The sequence below is a fragment of the Tachyglossus aculeatus genome, chromosome 21 (genome assembly GCF_015852505.1).
Source record: "Tachyglossus aculeatus isolate mTacAcu1 chromosome 21, mTacAcu1.pri, whole genome shotgun sequence".
In the NCBI taxonomy this organism is placed as follows: domain Eukaryota; kingdom Metazoa; phylum Chordata; class Mammalia; order Monotremata; family Tachyglossidae; genus Tachyglossus; species Tachyglossus aculeatus.
In genome coordinates, this window is record NC_052086.1 from 7,630,681 (window position 1) to 7,650,894 (window position 20,214).

Consider the following 20,214-nt stretch of genomic DNA (forward strand, 5'->3'; position numbering starts at 1 on the left):
TAATCTGGGAAGGCCACCTAGAGTAGGTAAGCTCTCAGTAGGGCTTTGAAGGGAGGAAGAGAGCTAGTTTGGTGGATGTGTGGACTTTTAGGGAATTAACTAACTCCTCTCCCTTCTCCTCTTCCAATCAATTGTATTGAGCACTTACTCTGTGCAGAGCACTGTACTAAGCACTTGGGAGAGTACAGTATAACAGAGTTGGTAGATAGGTTCCCTGACTAAAATGAGTGTACTGTCTAGAGGGGGAGATGGATATCAATATAAATTATGGATATGTGTATAAGTGCTGTGAGGCTGAGGGAAGGGTGAATAAGGGGTGCATAGCCCGAATGTAAGGGCAACACAGAAGGAAGTGTGATAAGGAGAAATGAGGGCTTAGTCGGGTAAGACCTCTTGGAGGGGAAGTGCTTTTAGTAAGGCTTTGTAGGAGGGGAGAGTGACTGTCTGTTGAATCTGAAAAGGGAGGGCATTCCAGGCCAGAGGCAGGATATGGATGAGGGCTTGGCATTGAGGTAAATGAGAGTGAGGTCCAGTGTGTAGGTTGGCATTAGAGGAGCAAAATGTGTGGGCTGGGTTGTAGTCGTAAATCGAGGAGGTAAGGTAGGAGGGGCAAGGTGACTGTGCTTTAAAGCCAGTGGTAAGGAATTTCTGTTTGATGTGGAGATGGATGGGCAACTACTGGAGGTTCTTGAGAAGTTGGGAAACGTGTACTGAATGGGTTTGTAGAAGAATGATCCAGGCAGCAGAGTGAAGTATGGGCTAGACTGGGGAGAGACAGGAGGCAAGGGAAGTCAGCAAGGAGGCAAGGGAAGTCAGCGAGGAGGCTGATGCAGTAATCAAGGTGGGATTGGATAAGTGCTTGGATGAATATGGTAGCAGTTTGGATGGAGAGAAAAAGGTGGATTTTAGCAATGTTGTGAAGGTTGAATTGACAGTATTTGGTGACAGATTGAACATGTGGGTTTAAAGAGAAAGATTAGTTGAGGACAACCCCAAGGTTATGGGCTGTGAGACAGGGAGGATAGTGGTGCTGTCTACAATGATGGGTAAGTCAGGAGAAGGACAAGGTTTGGGTGGGAATATGAGGAGTTCTGTTTTGGACATGCTAAGTTTGAGGTATCGGCGGGACATCCACGTAGAGTTGTTCTGAAGGCAGGAGGAAATGCGAGACTGCAGAGAGGGAGAGAGATCCTTGCAGAGGGGGAGAGAGATCTACATCTCCTGACCTCTGGCAATGTAGATTTGAGTGGTATCTGCATTAGAAGTGGTAGTTGAAGCTGGGAGCGATTGAGTTCTCCAAAGGAGGTATGTAGATGGAGAATAGAAGGGGACCCAGAACTGAACCTTGAGGGACACCCACAGTTAGAAGGTGGGAGACAGAGGAGGAGACCAAAAAAGAGACTGAGACTGAGTGCCCAGTGAGATAGGAGGAGAACTAGGAGAAGACAGTGTCGGCAAAGCCAAGCTTGGATAATGTTTTCAGGAGATGAGTGGGTTCAGCAGTGTCGAAGGCAGCTGAGAAGTCGAGGAGGAGTAGGATGGAGTAGAGGCCATTGGATTTGGCAAGAGGGAAATCATTGGTGAGTTGTGAGAGGGTGGTTTCTGTGGGATGAAGAGGGTGGGAGCCATATTGGAGGGGTGGAAAGGAAAGGGTGGATTTTAGTGATGTTTTGAAGCTGGGACCTTCAGGATTTAGTGATCAATTGAATATGTGGGTTGGATGGTAGAGAGCTGTCAAGGATAACACCAGAGTTCTGGACTTGTGAGACAGGAAGAATGGTGGTACCGTCTACAGTGATGGGAAAGTCACGGGGAGGACAGGGTTTGGGTGGGAAGATATGGAGCTCTGTATTGGACATGTTAAGTGTGAGGGGATGGAAGGACATCCAAGTAGAGATGTTTTGAAAGCAGGAGATGCGAGACTAGAGAGAGGGAGAGAGCTCAGAGCTGGAGATGTAGATTATCCAGCGCAAATCTCTCCCTCCTTTCTCTTTCCAACACCACTATCACTACTATAATTATGGACATATGGTACAAAAAAATATTTTGTTTCCTTCAAAATTGGAAGAGGGGACTGTGTGATGGAGACAGTTCTGTGAATAAATGTGGTATGTGAAAGAGGAATATGCCCCCTAAATGACTAGTGTAGTATTAAATTTCCCTTTGTCTGACTTCTCCAATCACCATCCAATTGGCAAGAAAGAAAATACTTCCCAAGAATAGAAAATTTGGCAGTGAAAATCACCATCAATGAATATTTATTCTACCCACAACTCTCCCCCATTTCATCTATTGGCTCTCCATCGACTACTCCCTGCTAACACTCTCTTCTCAGTTCAAGTCTACCTTTTCTGGTTTTCAAGTCTCCCATCTCTTACTTGGTTTTCTTTTCTTCTCCTCCTTCTCCAAATGTGTCTGTTTGCAGTTCTTCTGTATTCAAAGTCCTCCTAAAATCCCACCTACTTTGGAATGCTTTTCTGATTTACATCACCCACAGTGCATCAGTTCGTCAAGCATTTATGTACACCTTTATTTGCATATTTAGTCATTTAGCTTTTTTTTAATCCTGTTAGAGATGGTGCTAAGTTTTAATGTCTTTGTTTTTCAGTTCTGCTCCCTGTATTTGTAAATCATTTAGCGATCAATGATACTTACTGAGGACTTACTGTGTGCAGAACACTGTACTAAGTGCTTGGGAGAGTACACTACAACAGAGGAGCTTACAGTCTAGATGGGGCGAGGCATTAAAATAAATTATGGATATGGACATAAGTGCAATGGGGCTGTGGGTGGGGTGGGATGAATATCAAGCGCTCGAAGGATTTATGTCCTTAGGTTTTTTATGTATTTGTGTGTCAATTGATGTCTTTGTTTTCCCCTTTAGCCGATAAAATCCCTTAAGGGTAGGGAATGTGTGGGTCTTCCTTCTTTTTATTCCCCCACCAGTGTAGTACAGTGCTTTGCACTCATTAGGCGCTCAGTAAATACCATTCGCAGAGGAATGGAAAGATCCATATGAGCAAGGCCCTTTATTTTTGGTTGTTTTTTACGGTATTTAAGCACTTACCATGTGCTAGGGACTGTACTAAGCGCTGTAAGTACAAGCTAATCAGGTTGTACACAGTCCATGTCCCTCATGGGTCTCACAGCCTTAATCCCCATTTTCCACATGAGGTAACTGAGGCCCAGAAAAGTGAAGCAACTTGCCCAAGGTCACACAGCAGACAAGTGGCGGAGTTGGGATTAGAACCCATAACCTTCTGACTCCCAGGCCCATCTAGGCCACACTGCTTCATTACTGTTTTATGTTCTCAAGCATCTAGTCCTCTCAAATTCAGATCCCGAAGGGTGCTTGATACTGCCGATTCTTTGAGAAAAGAATGGGCCACGCTGACTACCTTGATCCTTAATTACAAAGGTTTTCAGTTGTCCCTCAAATCTTCCGCCAGTTGGCAGCCAGTAAGGGTGCTGACTCACGCCTCTGTTTGTGTTCTGCTGCCATTTCATCAAGGTCATTTTCAGCGAAGCCTCTAGGCAGAAGAATTGCAACTGGAAAGTGAAGAAGACTATGCCTGCAAAAGAGGGGGAAAAAATAGGTTTCATTGAAGCATCCGGGCATGGGATCAAACCATGAAAGAAGATGGCAATTGAGAAATCTGGGGAATCACTTGATTTTTTTTTTTCTGCTTAATCTCTCACCGGCACTCAGGGTGAGAGAGGTTATTGCCCGAGTATCATTCCCTGGCTTAGTATCACCCAGACTGAGCCTGCCCTCCCCTCTGCACCACCTTGGTTAATTAATAATAATAATAATAATAATTGTGGTAGTTAAGTGCTTATTATGTGCTAGGTACTCTACTAAGTGTTGAGGTGGCTACAAGTAAATCAGGTTGGATGCATTCCCTGTCCCACATGGAGCTCACAGACTTAATCCCCATTTTACAAATGAGGTAACTGAAGCACAGAGAAGTAACTTGCTCTAGGTGACACAGCAGACAAGTAGTGGAGTAGAGACTAGAACCCAGATAATAATAATAATAATAATAATAATTATGGTATTTAAGTGCTTACTACTGTGTGCCAAACACTGTTCTAAGCACTGAGGTAGATTCAGGGAAATCAGGTTGTTCCACATGAGGCTCACAGTCTTAATCCCCATTTTACAGATGAGGTAACTGGGGCACAGAGAAGTTAAGTGGCTTTCCCCAGGTTGTATAGCAGACAAGTGACAGAGCCGGGATTAAAACCCACATCCACTGATATCCGTAAGCATTTTGATACTCATCCCAGCCCCATGGCGTTTACATCCCTAGCCTTAAAGTATACTATTCCCCCTATCTGTAATTTATTTTAATATCCATCTCTTCCTCTAGACTGTAAACTCTGTGTGGGCAGGGATCATGTCAACCAACCAACTCTCTTGGATTATACCCACCCAAGCACTTACTTAGTACAATGCTCTGCACCTAGTTAGTGTGCAATAAATACCACTGATTAAATGATTGATTGACCAGCCTGAAAACACAGCAGGTATCAGTAGGAAGGGATTGGGAGACCTGCTTTCTCTGAGATGCATCTCCTTGATATTTTGATATAGTCAAGAACTCAGACTTTGGAGTCATGATTTCAGTGGGTTTATATCATTGCTGACTTCTTAAAATTGGCATCAGTATTATTATTATTATTCTTATATTCAAGTGCTTACTGTATGTCAGGTACTGTTCTAGGCTCTGGGAGAGGTACAAGTTAATCAGGTTGGATGCAGTCCCTGCCCCACATGGGGCTTACAGTCTACACAGGAGGGAGAACAGGGATTGAATCCCCATTTTACAGATGAGGAACCCAAGACTCAGAGAAGTTAAATGACTTGCCCAAGGCCACACAAAAAGGAAATGGCAGCGCCAGGATAAGAATCTTGTCCTTTGACTTCCAGACCTGGGTTCTTTCCATGAGCCCACGCTGCTTTCATTAAAAACTGGACTTTGTGCTTGTTGTGGGCAGGGAATGTGCCTACCAATTCTGTTATATTGTACTCTCCCAAGCGTTCAGTAGAGTGCTCTTCACATAGTAAGCACTCAAATACAATTGATAGGAAAGAACTGGCTGATCGCACTTGACCTTTAGCCTATGAATGTCTTCTCGTTGAGCTTAAAGAGAAGAATTGGTCATTGTGCTAATAATACAACTGATTCCAATCCAACGGATTTTTTTTGTTGTTTTGGGGGTGTTTTGGATTTATTATTTATTTATTTTGGTATGGCCTGCCCTGCACCCCAAATCTGGTACTAATAATAATAACAGTATTTGTTAAGTGCTTTGTATGTGCCAAGCACTGTACTAAGCACTGGGGCAAGGTACAAGGTAATCAGATGGGCTCCAGTTCCCGTCCCACAGAGGAGCTCACGGTCTAAGGGAAACGTGTTATTTTTCCAATATTGTTCATACTGGAGTCACAACACAGGCATCTGATCCTGAAGGGGAACAGATTTCTAAATAGTCAAAATTTTAAAAGAAATCTTCTGGGAAGGCATGGAAATGCTTATGCTCTCCACATGTTTAGACAGGGCATGAAGAGTGGGGATGAGGTCTTGGCATCTTCTGAGCCTCTAATGCCAGAAGTCAGTGAGTGTGCAGACACAAAGACGAGGCAAGCAAATAAGTGTAAAAATATTGAAACTAATTCTTTGGAAATTTTAGCATTTTTTGACAGGCATTTATGGCTGTATTATACTCTCCCAAGCACTTAGTACAGTGCTGAACACACAGTAAGTGCTAGATAAATATGATGGAATTGAATTGAAAGAACTTCTGACTTTTTTAATTCATCCAAATTTTAAAGTATTTTTTTCACTATTCTCCATCTCACACTTGAACCTGTCAATCAGTCAACATCAATTCGTTTTGGGCAGGAAACCGATCTTATAATTCTTTTGTGTTGTACTCTCCCAAGTGCTTAGTACAGAGCTCTGCACATAGTAAGCGCTAAATAGATACCGTTGATTAACTGTTTGCCTAAGCATGCAATTTGTAAAAACTACCCTTGCAGTCCAAGTGCCTTGTGCCTGTACAGTGAGGCACAAGTTTCTCAGTTGGTTTACATTTCACCCAGCAAGGAATTCTAATCTTGATAAACACAGATTTAGGAGGAATTTACTAAGGGCATGGTTCTAGAATGGAACCATACAAATAAATAAATGCAGCACTCATCTTGGTCCATATATCAGGCTTACTTGACTGCTTTGTTGCACCTCTAGATTAAATTGTCTGTGGAGGACTGTTCTTCATTACTTGGGAATGTACATTATTCCTCGCCTTGTAGGATTGGGATTCTAAAACATTCCGTATCTGGTGGCCTTATTGAATCCAAGTGTCACTGTGCCTTTCAGACTGTGGGGGAGGTACTCAGTTACAGCTGGATGACCTGGTTCTAGTTACCACACAAAGACATTAGCAAAAGAAATGTGCCCCATTCCCTCTCCCAACCAAAGTGCCCAGAATTTCCAGAGTGGTACCTCTTTCCAGCTTCATGGGTCCTGAAGTTTCCTGGTTCATTTCAAGAGCTTCAGTCTACCTCTGTTGATGATGATGGTATTTGTTGAGCGCTTATTATATGTCAAGCACTCTTCTGAGCACTGGAGTAGATTCAATATAATCAGGTTGGACACAGTGCTTGTCCCACATGGGGTTCCTGTTCTTAATCCCCATTTTACAGATGAGGTGACTGAGGCCCAGAGAAGTGAAGTGACTTGCCCAAGGTCACACAGCAGACAAGTGGCGGAGCTGGAATTAAAATCCAGCTCCTTCTGACTTCGAGACCTAGGCTCGATTCACTAGACCATGCTGCTTCCCAGCATGTTCTCTGTTAATTAATTAATAGCGGTATTTGTTCAATGCTTAATATGACCAGGCACTATACTAAGCACTGGGGTGGATACAAGCAAATCGGGTTGGACACACTCCCTGTCCCGCATGGGGCTCACCATCTTAATCCCCATTTTATAGATGAGGGAACTGAGGCCCAGAGAAGTGAAGTAACTTGCCCAAGGCCACAAAGCAGACAAGTGACAGAGCCGGAATTAGAACCCATGACCTTCTTACTCTAAGGCTCGTGCTCTATCCACTATGCCATGCTGCTTCCCTCCCCGGTACCTATAGGCTCTCATCTTGGGCAAACTAGTGTCCCAATAAGGAATTCCATTCTCACCCATTTGGACGGTCAAGTGCCACAATTGTTTTGGTCTCACAAGTGACACTTTGTCCTTGAGATTGAAGATTTATCGATCACCATATGTGCCCAGACAATTAACTTTACAGTAGTGGTTCCCATAGGTGTTCCTTGGGGACTGCCCATGTTTGCTCCAATAAGCCCCATTCCTAAATTGTGGCCATGGTTAATTTTCATGATTCATGTGCTCGCTCAAGCTTCAAGAGAGCTCTGGACTATTTTTGTCTCCAAAGACATGAAGTTCTTACTGTGTGCACCCCTGTTCTTTCCCGCACTTTAAGCAGGGAGGAGGGGAGAAGATGTTCCCATAAATCATGCTCAGATTGGGCTTGGAATGAAAAACATTAGGAATTTTGAGTGAGGCATTATTAAGTTGCTTAATTTAAAACTGAGGCTGTCAGAACATCAGCAGAGGAATAATGCAGCATGACATTAATTATTCTAACTGCAGTTAGAATAACTGTGTAGTGGATCATACATATCTGCCTTAAGTGGTCTGTGTCCAACCTGATTATCTTATATGTACCCCAGCACTTAGTATAGTGCTTAGTACTTAGGAAGTGCTTAATAAATATTATTATTAATAAGAATTAGCCTGATCTTCTCTGCACATAATAAGTGCTCAATAAAGACCACTGATTGACTGATGTTTCTTATTTTTACTTCTCCTTTTAGAGTGTTTCACTGCAAATGGTGCTGATTATAGGGGTACTCAGAACTGGACAGCCCTACATGGAGGAAAGCCTTGTCTGTTTTGGAATGAGACCTTTCAGCACCCCTACAACACTCTGAAATACCCCAATGGAGAGGGGGGTCTCGGAGAACATAACTACTGCAGGTAAGCATTTTCTCCCTGGAGAATTCCTCCGCCCCCATTTGGAGAAAATATTTTGTAGCTTGTTAACCAGGCTGGGATAGGGACCATGTCTGATCTGATGATTGTGTTTCTAACCGCAGAGCTTGGCACCTAATAAACACTTAAATTCCATATCCTAACTAAGTTGTCATTTGGACAAGGCCAAATTCTTCTTCTGCATCCCCCTTCTTAACATCTGCCACACATTTGACACATCAGCCTTCCCTCAGACTCTCCTTCTTTTCTGAACCCCATTTTCCTTTCTTTTGTGTGAGGTAGGTCGTCTTCATTCTCTCCAAGAAGACCCACAGAGAAAGCAGGTTGGCACCTTACAGTGTGGGTTAAACAAGTGCTCCTCCTCATCCTCCTCCTCCTCCTCCTCCTCCTCCACCCAAAACCTATCCCAGCTCAAGGCTGCAGAAGCAAGTGTATTCACAGGGCTGCTCTGACTAAGTCAGGTTTTGACAGCTTTAACTTGGAGGGAGCCAAGCTAGTGCTTACTTTGGGCAGACTACTGTACTAAGTGCTTGGGAGAAGTCAGTACAACAGAGTTGGTTTGACACGTTCCCAGCTCCCAAGGAACTTGTGGTCTAGAGGGAGTTTAATGACCCTCAGTCGTTACTAATCCAATGTGCAAAATTTGCATGTTGCCAAGAGAGTCCAGTCTAGGGCCTGGGAGTCAGAAGGACCTGAGTTCTAATCCTGGCTCCACCACTTGTCCGCTGGGTGACCTTGGCCAAGTTACTTTGCTTCTCTGGACCCCAGTTACTTCATCTGTAAAATGGGGGGTAAGACTGTGAGCCCCACAGTGGTCACAAACAGTGCCCAAACTGATTAGCTTGTATCTTCCCCCAACACTTAGAACAGTGCCTGGCACATAGTAAGTGCTTAACAAATACCATTTAAGAAAAGACCTTATTTTAAGCCTCCCATGCACCTGACCAGTCAGTCAATCAAATGTATTTACTGAGCGCTTACTGTGTGCAGAGCACTGTAAAACCGCTTGGGAGAGTACTATATAAGAATAAGCAAACACATTCCCTGGCCACAATGAGCTTACCACATAGTCTGATAGGGCTAGAACAACAGTTCTAAAAGGTTTCTCCTTTAGCACAGCAATAACACTCTGTACACGGACCCTGCATTTGGGATAGTAAGTCTTAAGACCCAGGAAATGTGATTAGTGGTCCGAGAATTGATTAACTTATTAGAACAGCGGTGCTGGTGATATTTTTTGAGGTGAGAGCTAATGGTTAATGAGCTTTAGAGAACCAGGCTGCCCTCACTCTCCAAGGTCAGCTCATCAATCAATCAGTGGTGTTTATTGAACGCTTACTGTGAGCAGAGCTCTGTACTAAGTGCTTAGGAAAGTACAGTCCAACAGAGATGCAATCCCTGCCTTCAAGAAGCTTACAGTCTGCATCTTAGTCCTGAGTCATGTTACTTTTTGGTTTTCTGGGCTACTGTTGATTTGCTTTTAGGTTGCCACACAACTGACAAATTACCTGCAATTGCAATTAGCAAGAAGAGAGTCAAGGGTGATGAAAATACTGAGGCATGGAAAAAAAAACATCGGTAGAGAAGTCAGTAGTTGTAGTTTGTCATCGTGGTATTTAAGAGGAGCCCACTGGGTGTAACATGCTGTACTAAGCTCTTGGGAAAATATAACTGAAGCACAGGACACATTTCCTGCCTACAGTGAGATTGCGTTCTTAACAGGGGAGATACATAAAAATAATTGCAATTAGAATAAATAGTTGACTGTATAATAGATGATACATATCTGCCCAAGTGGACTCTGTCCAACCTTATTATCTTGTATGTATCCCAGCACATGGTACAGAGCTTGGCACTTAGGAAGTGCTCAAGTACTATTGTTATTATTATTGTTATGGGCTGAGGAAAGCTATAAATAATTACGTAAGTGCTTGAGTTGGCTGTTGGGTTGGTATGACTCGGAATGTTGGGAGTTAATTGGGGAAAACTTAATGGGTAAGAGCCAGTTCTTACAAACCAGACAAGTAGGCAGTTAGAATTACCCAGTGAAATCTTTTGTTCATAATCTCTTCTACTGAGGCTAATTGCGGCTTCCTCCTCATGTCAATCAGGTCAGTATTAGAACTGTCCCAGAAAGCAGCGTGGCTTAGGGGATAGAGCACGGGTCTGGGAGTGTGAAGAACTTGGGTTCTAATTCCAGCCCTACTAGTCTGCTGTACGACCCTGGGCAAGTCACTTCATTTTTCTGTGCCTCAGTTACCTCATCTGTAAAATGGGGATTAAGACTGTGTGAGCCCCATGTGGGATGGGGACTGTGTGATCATCTTGTATCTAGCCTAGTGCTTAGAACAGTGCAGTGTTTGGCACATAGTAAGTGCTTAACAAATAATGTAATTATTCTGGAGTCACCTCAGCTATTAGGGTGTTAGTACTGTATCACCCTGCAATACTATTTTGGAAGATCTGCTGCTCTACTTGGGGAACGCTTGGAACCTTGGGATCACCAGGGTATCCAACACTGGCCACAGATGAATGAGTAATATTCATGGTGAAGTCCAAAGAAACGTTTTCCTTTTAGGGGTAGATTCCTGCTAGCAAATTCCTGTGGTTGATGTGAGGCCTGAATTACGGGAAAGTGACACGAAAGTTAAGGCAATTGTAGAGTCTTGTTGCACTATATAGCGGTTTTTGTCTGTTTTATTTTAAATATAATTAAGTGCTCAATGAGGTTAGAGGTGAGTTCAGTCATTTCTGATATTTTTCAGAATATGTAGCACGATGATAAATGATTCACTTGGAGAGAAGCAGCATGGTTTAGTGGATAGAACATGGCCCTGGGAGTCAGAAGGACCTGGGTTCTAATTTCGGCTCTGCCACGTCTGCTATTTGACCTTGAGCAAGTCACTTCACTTCTCTGGGCCTCAGTTACCTCATTTGTAAAATGGGAATTAAGAGTGTGAGCCCCATGTGGGACAGGGCCAGCGCCCAACCTGATTAACTTTTATCTACCCCAGTGCTTAGAAAGCATAGTAAGGACTTAACAAGTAACATTATTATTAGTTATTATTGTTACGTGCTCCCATGGCTTCAGCTTCCACCTCTCTCCTCTACAGTCTCATCTTTCCCCTTGCCCACAGGACCTTTCCATATGCATGCCCTACAGATTCCTCATATGTATCCCTCCTGTATATTCTTTCCCCTTTGTACAGTGCTCTGCCCACAGTAAGTGCTTAATAAATACTACTACCACTATTATTACCTTAAACTCAGTATGTCTAAAACTGAACTCCTTGTCTTTGCTCCCAAATCCATTCTTCCATTGTAATTCTCCCATCATAGTCAGCCACCCTTCATGCCCCAGAAAGCCCTCAAGCTGGGCATTATCCTTGACTCTGTACTGTCTCCTTCATCTCTCACATTAAGTAAACTGTTGTCTTGCTGGTTTTTCCTTCTTTCCCAGATCTTCCCCATCCTCTCTATCCAAATGGCCAACTACCGTCTCTTCTGTTATAAACTCCTTGAATGAAGTGCTCTGCACTCAGTGGGCACTTAATAAATACTGTTGCTGAAAATGATTTTTTTCCCAGTGTTGTTGACCAAGTATTTAAATGCCAAAAAGAAGAAACAGGCAGAGGAAGTTAGCATTGAAATAACAGTGAAATGAATTCATGATAAAAAAATAAGGCTTCATAAAGTTCCTATTTAACTTGGTTCCTTAGCACAAGAGACTTCATTTACCACGTTTATGTCAGGGTGGGTGGATGGATGAAGCTCGTTGTGGGCAGGGAATGTCTGTTATTTTGTTGTGCTGTACTCTCCCAAATGTTAGTACAGTGCCCTGCACACAGCAAGTGCTCAGTAAATATGACTGATTCAAATTAATGTTCGCTTACCTCCCCAAGCTCTTGGTGCCAGACGGAACAGATTATCTCTATAGAGAGAGTATTGGCAGAGAAGCACCGACTTTCAGAAGTGGAAAATGAAAAGAGAGATTGAACTATGACAAGGCGTATCTCACATTCTGAAGCAGGGCTCATGCTAGTTTTATCCCTTTCACAAACTATGTAAACTATAGCAAAAGTCTAGATGGGGTCGTCTTTAGTCTTTATAGCCTGGGCCTAGTTTCTAGTGATCCAGATAAAGAGTTCCCTGCACTGCTATCCAGATAAAGAGTTCCTTACACTGCTAGATTTTCTTAGTGGTATCATGACTCCCTGTCACGGAGAGCAGTAACTCATTACGCAGAAGCAGGACTATGCTTTTTGTCTGCAGACTTGTAGGGAAGTTAATTAAGGTGTGTGAAACTTTTCTTCCTTTCCCTTTTCTCAACAGGAATCCAGATGGAGATGTGAGCCCCTGGTGCTATATTGCCGAACACGAGGATGGCGTCTACTGGAAATACTGCGAGATCCCAGCTTGTCAAAGTAAGAGGTGCCATTCTGAAGGGAGTCAAGGAGCCATCAGCCAGGACTGATGACTCACCCAGAACAACTCAGCCCTCACGCTTTGCTCTTCTAATCCCAACCCTCTCACTGTACCTCGATCTCATCTTTCTCCCTGCTGACCCCTTGCCCACATGCTGCCTCTGGCCTGGAATGCCCTCCTTCCTCAAATCCGGCAGACAATTACTCTCCCTTCCTTCAAAGCCTTATTGAAGGCACATCTCCTCCAAGAGGCCTTCCCTAATTGAGCTCACCTTTACTCTTGTCCCACTCCCTTCTGTGCCACCCTAACTTGCTCCCTTTGTTCTTCCCCACTCCCAGCCCCACAGCACTTATGTAACATATCTGTCATTTATTTATTTATATTAATGTCTGTCCCCCCTCTAGAGTGTAAGCTCCTTGTGGGCAGAGAATGTGTCGGTTATATTCTTCCAAGTGCTTTGTACAGTGCTCAGCATACAGTAAGTGCTCAGTAAATACAATTGAAAGAAAGAATGAATGAAGAACAAAATGATTTAACCAAAATGCTGTTGCCCTGTGTTCTGGAGGCCTTCCTGTTGTTTTTGTCTGCGCTCCCTATACTGTCTTAACTTGCTGCTATTGGGTTGTCTGTTGCAATTTAATCTCCAACCATACTGCTTATTGATCTCATCTTGAGCCTCTCCTAAGCAAAGGTGATAATAATAATAATAACAACAATAATTGTTATTATTGTGGTATTTATTAAGCACGTACTGAGCGGTGGGGTTGATGCAAGGTAATTGTGTTGGACACAGTCCCTGTCCCACATGGGGCTCACGGTCTAAGTAGGAGGGAGAACAGTATATACTCGCTATTTTGCACAAGGGAACTGAGGCCCAAAAGTCAAAAGACTTGCCCTAGCTCACCCTGCAGGCAAGTGGCAGAGCCATGATCATTTGAGAACCAGTGTGGTCTAGTGGAAAGAGCATGGGCTTAAGAATCAGAGCACCAGGGTTTTAATCCTGGCTCCACCATGTAAATTGCCATGTGACCTTGGGCAAGTCACTTCAATGCTCTGTTTCTCATCTGCAGAATGGGGATTCAATCCCTGTTCTCCCTCCTACTTAGACTCTAATAGACTGCGAGCCCCATGTGGGACCCAATTTTCTTGTATCTACCCCAGTGCTTAGTTCAGTGCTTGGGACATAGCGCTTAATAAATACCATTATTATTATTATTATTGTTGTTGTTGTTATTATTAGGGTTAGAGTGTCTGATGAAAATTGGGATGAGACCTTGGGCCAGCAGAGCAGTGCCAATTGGAATGTCTGGAAGGGAAGGGAAGAGTCACCACCCACATCCCTCATCATCATCATCAATCATATTTATTGAGCGCTTACTGTGTGCAGAGCACTGTACTAAGCGCTTGGGAAGTACAAATTGGCAACATATAGAGACGGTTCCTACCCAACAGTGGGCTCACAGTCTAAAAGGGGGAGGGGGGGGGCTCAGTGTGGGAAGGCCTCCTGGAGGAGGTGAGCTCCCAGTAGGGCAGAACTCCCTACCGGAGTTCAGGATGCAGACTGATAGTTTTCCCTAATTTATGTCCCCCCCACCCCACCCCGAGCATCTATGTCACCTGGCACTGTCATCTTTAAACTTAGCAGCTTAAGGTGAGCCCCTCCTTCTAGTAATATCTTAATTCACTTTGAGGAGATGAGGGCACTCAATGAATGTCTCACTCCGTGGTCTTCTTTGTCAAGTTTTAAAAATAGAAAACATCTCATTTGGCTCTGATTGCTTTAAGAAAAGAAGAAAGGGGAAATCAGATTTTCTTTGGTCCATTTGTTATGTACAAAGATAGTCTTTCAGTCCTCATCTCGATCCCTGTCTGGGGTAGTGAAGAAGGGATTTAAACTTGGACCAATTCTGCACTGATAATAGCAGATTTCCATTTAGAAAACATCGTTGGGCCTAGAAGAAAGGCTTCACTTGGTGCATCTCCCTAGAAAGACTTGTAGACGATGCAATTCTAAACGAAAACTCAGTGATACTTCAGGCATCCAAAGAAAAAAAATCCTGAATTGAAAGTGGAAAAATCATGTACAGCAAGTATTCTGGTAGTTGTTTTTTTTAAAAAAAACAACTGCCCTGGAAAGCAGTTCAAGAGGTAGATCCATTACTGTGGACAGAAACAGAAAAGTCAGTTCTTGGGAAGTTCTGAAAAGCATCGTGCATTCATCCAAGTGGCTATAGGCAAGAGTTTCCTGACTTAATGTCTGGTCAGGGGGTGTGTTTGGGCTGGGGGGAGTTTCTGAACGTAGCTATGAATGGCTGTGGTGCCATCTTTAGCAACCAGCCTTGGTAATTGCCTGAAGGACCAAACTCAAATACAGTCTGCCTATTTCCTGCCAATTTTGCCCTATTTCTGGATGGGGAGTCATCATTTTCATGAGTAATACTAGCCCTTTGTCTGAAGTTACTCTTCATGATTAGCATCGAGCTCGTCATGCAGAAGAATGCCTCTGATATGATCAGACCCCTGGAAAATTGACATCTGAACATAACAGCCCTAGCAGGAGTCAGAGAACTGAATGTCTCCAGACAAAGCGGAGTTTGGTGAATGGCGGCTCATTGTTTTGAAACTGGAACCTCTCTCTCACGGTTTATCGCACGGAGAGCTAAAAAGAAGTGGGGAGATGAGGTTGATGTATGATTCAATAGAGAAGAAAGAGAAATTTGAACTGTGCTCTTGACCTACTGAGAATGGATTTGTACTCATTGTCGAAAGGATAAGGACCCTTGAGGTAATTGGATCTGCTTCTCAGGCTCCTTCAACATATTTCTCAAAGGCAGAAGGTAGTATTTTTCTTTCTCACTGCCAAAAGGATGAATGCATAATTCAAGAGCCAAGCCTGATTTACAGTAAACCACAAAGCTAACCGAATTAGGCTCATTTCAGCCACTCGTTGCTTAAGCCAAGTTAGTTTGGTTGTCGAGGGGAAACTTGCATGACTTGATTTCAGTGGATGTTGATACCAAATACGACTCCTCTTCCTCTTTACAGCTCTCTCCCTGTATCAGACAGTCAGCTCTGAAACTGATTCCCCTTTTTGTATTCAGAGATGTGCCTTTGTAGTAATCTGCTTAATCTTTTTGCTTTTCGTGTGTGTGTGTGTGTGTGTGTGTGTTTACCTGCCTTGTGGTGGTGACTCCAGCTCCCATGTAGGTGGCTGTGCCTTTTGAATGATCTGCCCCAGTTAGCTCTGCACGTGGCCTAGTGGATAGAGCACGGTCTTGGGAGTCAGAAGATCTGGGTTCTAATCCCAGCTCCACCACTTGTCTATTGTGTGACCTTGGGCAAGTCGCTTCACTTCTCTGTGCCTCAGTTGTCTCATCTGTAAAACGGGGATTAAGACTGTGAGCCCTATTTGTGTCAAACCCAACTATCTTGTATATTCCCCCAGCATTTAGGACAGTGCCTGGTACATAGTAAGAATTTAACAAAATACCATAAAAAAAAAGAAAAAGGGCTACTGAAGAAAGTATTGATAAAGAAAAAGGGGATGAATCATAGATGATGATTTTTATTTGATTCCTAGTACTTTCGGGTTTACTTTCCAAGTGATCTGGGGCCTGTTATAGAATAATAATGCCACTGTGATTGAGTATGCCTGAAGCCGATGGAATGTCTTGTTAGGAATGATGAACAAACTGTGATATCAGGCCTGAGAACGAGCGGAGAAGATTTGGCTGCAGTGCTTGTAGCTTGCAGAATGACTCTCTTTTTTGTACTGGTACTTGTTCAGAGCTCACTTTGTGACAAGCAGTATACGAAGCACTGGCGTAGATACAAGGTAATCAGACAAGCGGTAGAGTCAGGATTAGTACCCTCTGCTCTTCTCTGACTCCCAGGCGCGTCGTCCTCTTGCCACTAAACCACAGTGCTTCAGTGCTCTTTCACTCTCTCAGTCCTGTCAGTTATCTTCCCACTGGGACTCAGAATGCAGTAAGTGAGTAGGTAAACAACACATTGCCGAGAGCATGTTCACTGTGGGTCCAAGTTAGCCAGTTTGGGGAGAACTGAAACTAGAACCCAGGTTTTCTGATTCCCACAGAGAAGCAGTGTGGTTCAGTGGAATGAACAAGGGCTTGGGAGTCAGAGGTCATGGGTTCTAATCCTGGCTCCATCACTTTCAGCTGTGTGACTTTGGGCAAGTCACTTAACTTCTTTGTGCCTGTTACCTCATCGGTAAAATGGGGATTAAGGCTGTGAGCACCACATGGGACAATCTGATGACCCCAACACTTAGAACAGTACTTGGCACATAGTAAGCACTTTACAAATACCATTATTATTATTATTATCTCCTTCCACTGGACCGGCCCAAGAGCTGGCTTGGTGAGCCATTGATAATTAGGTTTGGTGAACCAAATGACCCTCTGGCCTTGCTTGGGGTTAACACGGCGGGGGGGCGGGGGGGGGGGCGGGGGAGGATTGTTGGGGCCGGTATCGATGCTGAGGCAGAGTGAGGAAAATCTTCCATCTTTGCCCCAGTGGGGTTTGTGGCTGGGTCTCGGGGGTTAGTATGAGAGAAAATGACACCCTCTACTGTGAAGTAGCAGTAAAATATGCAGCCTCTGTGTAAATATATCACAGAATACTTGCATCAAGAAATCCCCTCTTGCCCTTAAATGTATGTTAGAGAATCCAGTTGGATTTTAAAGCCTCTAGAAATAATAATAGAATTTATTGATTACCCTTTGGGGGCAATGCACTGAACTAGAGGTTCGGGAAGTATAAAGCAAAGATGTGTCTTGCCCATGTTAAGGTAATACCCTAATAGGGGGAGGATAGACATAAAAAGGGGATACAAATAGGGTAGTCCCATGTGAAGGTGCAGCTGAATAAAAATCAATCAATGGCATTTATTGAGCTTTTACTATGTGCAGAGCACTGTATTCAGCACTTGAGAAAGGACAGTACAACAGCATTAACAGACTTGTTCCCCGCCCATAACAAGCTTACAGTCTAGAGGGGGAGACAGACATTAGTATGAATAAATAAATCATTTGTAATATACAAACGTGCTGAGGGTGCTGCAGATGGATTTGTGCAAATTGGGATGTGGGGAAATAATTGGGGGAGCCACGTTGGAAGAGGTGGGATTTTAGCCTCCCCATCCTGGTTTCTTTAGAATGGGAACCCCGAGAGATAAACTGGGCTACTGCCACTTTGCCGTGTTTTCACCCCAGATTGGTTTGGCACTTGAAGCTGAGATCTCGGTGCCTTTTTTCCTTTTCGTTCCAGAAGTGGATTAATTCTGTACTGGCAGAGAGTCTGTGGTTCACGCCGTCAACTCAAAATCATTTTCTTTTCTCATTTGGTTTCGGAAAAATCCCAAGCCCTGAGTGTAACGCGCACTAAGCCATCCAGGAAATATCTGTTGCCAGTGTAATAACACCGTGTAGGGAACGGAGTCGGTGTCTGCGGGTGTTCCCTCCAGCTGGGTCCAGCTGGGAAAATACACCCTGTGGAAGCTATCTATGGAAAGACTTAAATCAGCAGCTTTCTCCAAATTTCCTTTGGTCTCTGGTAAGACCACATCTTCATTCTTACTAGTTGGGAGAACAAGTCACTCTTTGATGAGCGTCAGCTATTTACTCTCTGCATCATCTGTACTCGATGGCCAAACTTCTCCAAATGGCCAGAGCATCTTGGAAGAGACATAGGCCTTAGAAGTCTGCAGGCAGGAGGAGAATCTCTACTCCTGCGACGGCTCCCCTTCGTTTTCTTAAACCATTCTGCTATCGGTCAGATCCAGTCATATTGTAATTTCTTAGCTTCCCACCAACTAGGGGGCCGCTGTTTATGAATGACTTGCATCCTTCTTCAGCTAGTTGGTAGAAAAAGGTCCTCGACATTTTAAATCGTGTCTGTCTTACTAATGTGGTGTTTATTACCCATGTCAGCTGTTGCTAAGACCATTCTCTTCTGGGTCTGGTGTGTTGTCAACCCGAACATGCAAAGCCTTGCAATTATTTCTCTCCTAATACGTTTTCATGGATTGATCAAGCCTGTGTTCTGCCTTCACTCCTTTAATAACACAGGGGTTTTGTTTGGGATGAACCTTGTAGCATGGCCTAGTGAAAAGAGCATGGACATGGGAGTCAGAAAGACCTGGGTTCTAATCCTGGTTCTGCCACATGGCAGCTGTGTGACCTTGGATAAGTCACTTCACTTCTCTGGGCCTCAGTTCCCTCATCTGTCAAATGGGAATTAAGACTGTGAGCCCCTTGTGGAACAGGGACTCTGTCCAGTCTGATTAACTTGTTTCTCCCCCAGTGCTTAGAAGAGTGCTTGGCTCTTAGTAAGCGCTTAACAAGTACCATAATAATAGCAATAATAAGAAGAATTTCAGAAAACTCACCCTTTAGAACTTGTGTTTTGATCGGCACCACACAAGTGCTCAAGACACTGCATCACATTGAATCCAGACAGACATATGATGTCAGAATGACATTCCCTCATAGTGTTTTATCCAAAATGTCTGAAGGACATATCCTTTTTTAAAATTGACTTGATTTTTTCCCTATTAAGTTGTGAAGTCTGGGTATGGTTCTCCTCACAGTCTGGCAGGAAATCCAGCCAATTGGCCAGTGAGGCCGATGGAGGCAGTGTAAGATATTTTTCTCCACTTAGGAACTGAATCCAGAATATCCAAAATAGGTTGAAAGCTCTAAGAGGATGATCAGATCCTCTGACTCAAAGGCCCATGCACTTTCCAGTAGGCTACACTGCTTCTCAAACCAACTTAGTTGGTCTGTTTCTGGTTGCCCTCCCAGTGAATCAGTCAGTCAATCAGTGGTATTTACTAAGCAGTCACCATGCACAGGGCACTGCACTAAGCACTTGGGAGAGTACAGTGGAACAGAGTTGGTAGACACGTTCCTTGCCCACAAGGAGTTTGCAGTCTAGCAGGGGAGCAGCAGCAAACCCGGTGACTTTGGCATGATCGGACATGTGAGAAATATTTGTTCCCGGGCAGGCATCCCGTTACATCTCAAAGGCCGAATGGAAAGAAAGACTGAGATCTAAAGGAGTCTGAGGGAACTGGATGCTCCCTGAAGAGTCTGCAAGCACAGGAACCAACTGTTCTGTCAAAGCCCTGAGCAAAGGCAGGGGCAAAGTCAGTACTAGTGAGCAAGTCAATATCATGGTCGGGATCTGGAAGTGAATCTCTCTAGTGGAAAGATCAAGGGCTTGGGAGTCAGGAGACCTGGCCCTGCCACTTACCTGCTTGGGCAGGTCACTTGAACTGTTCTGTACCTCAGTTTCCTAACCTGCAAAATGGGGATTCAATGTCCATTGTCCCCTCTGCTTAGACTAAGGTCCATAAGAATAATAACAGTAGTTGTGGTATTTAAGTGCTTCCGCCAGGCCCTGTACTAAGTGCTGGGGTAGTTACAAGATAGTCGAGTTGGTTACAGCCCCTTTCCAACATAGGGCCCACGCTCTTAGTCTCCATTTCACAGAGGAGGAATCTGAGGCACGGAGAAGTGAAGTGACATACCTGAGGTCCCACAGCAGACAAATGGTTGAGGCGGGATTAGAATCCAGGTCCTCTGACTCCAGGCCCACGCTGTTTCCACTAGGCCACGTTGTCCAACCTGATAAGGTTGTATCTATCCCAGCACTTAGAACAGTGCTTGACACATAGTAAGTGCTTAAC

The 20,214-nt window shown here is 44.0% G+C and overlaps 1 protein-coding gene across 1 annotated transcript in view; it reads left to right on the forward strand.

The window, feature by feature from the left end:
• The window catches only part of KREMEN1 (kringle containing transmembrane protein 1), a 57,550-nt gene that overhangs the window by 21,118 nt on the left and 16,218 nt on the right, over window positions 1-20,214 (forward strand). Inside the window, exons 2-3 of the mRNA XM_038763756.1 lie at window positions 7,901-8,063; window positions 12,411-12,502. Coding sequence (XP_038619684.1) covers window positions 7,901-8,063; window positions 12,411-12,502 — 255 coding nt within the window. The remainder of the gene's footprint in view (window positions 1-7,900; window positions 8,064-12,410; window positions 12,503-20,214) is intronic.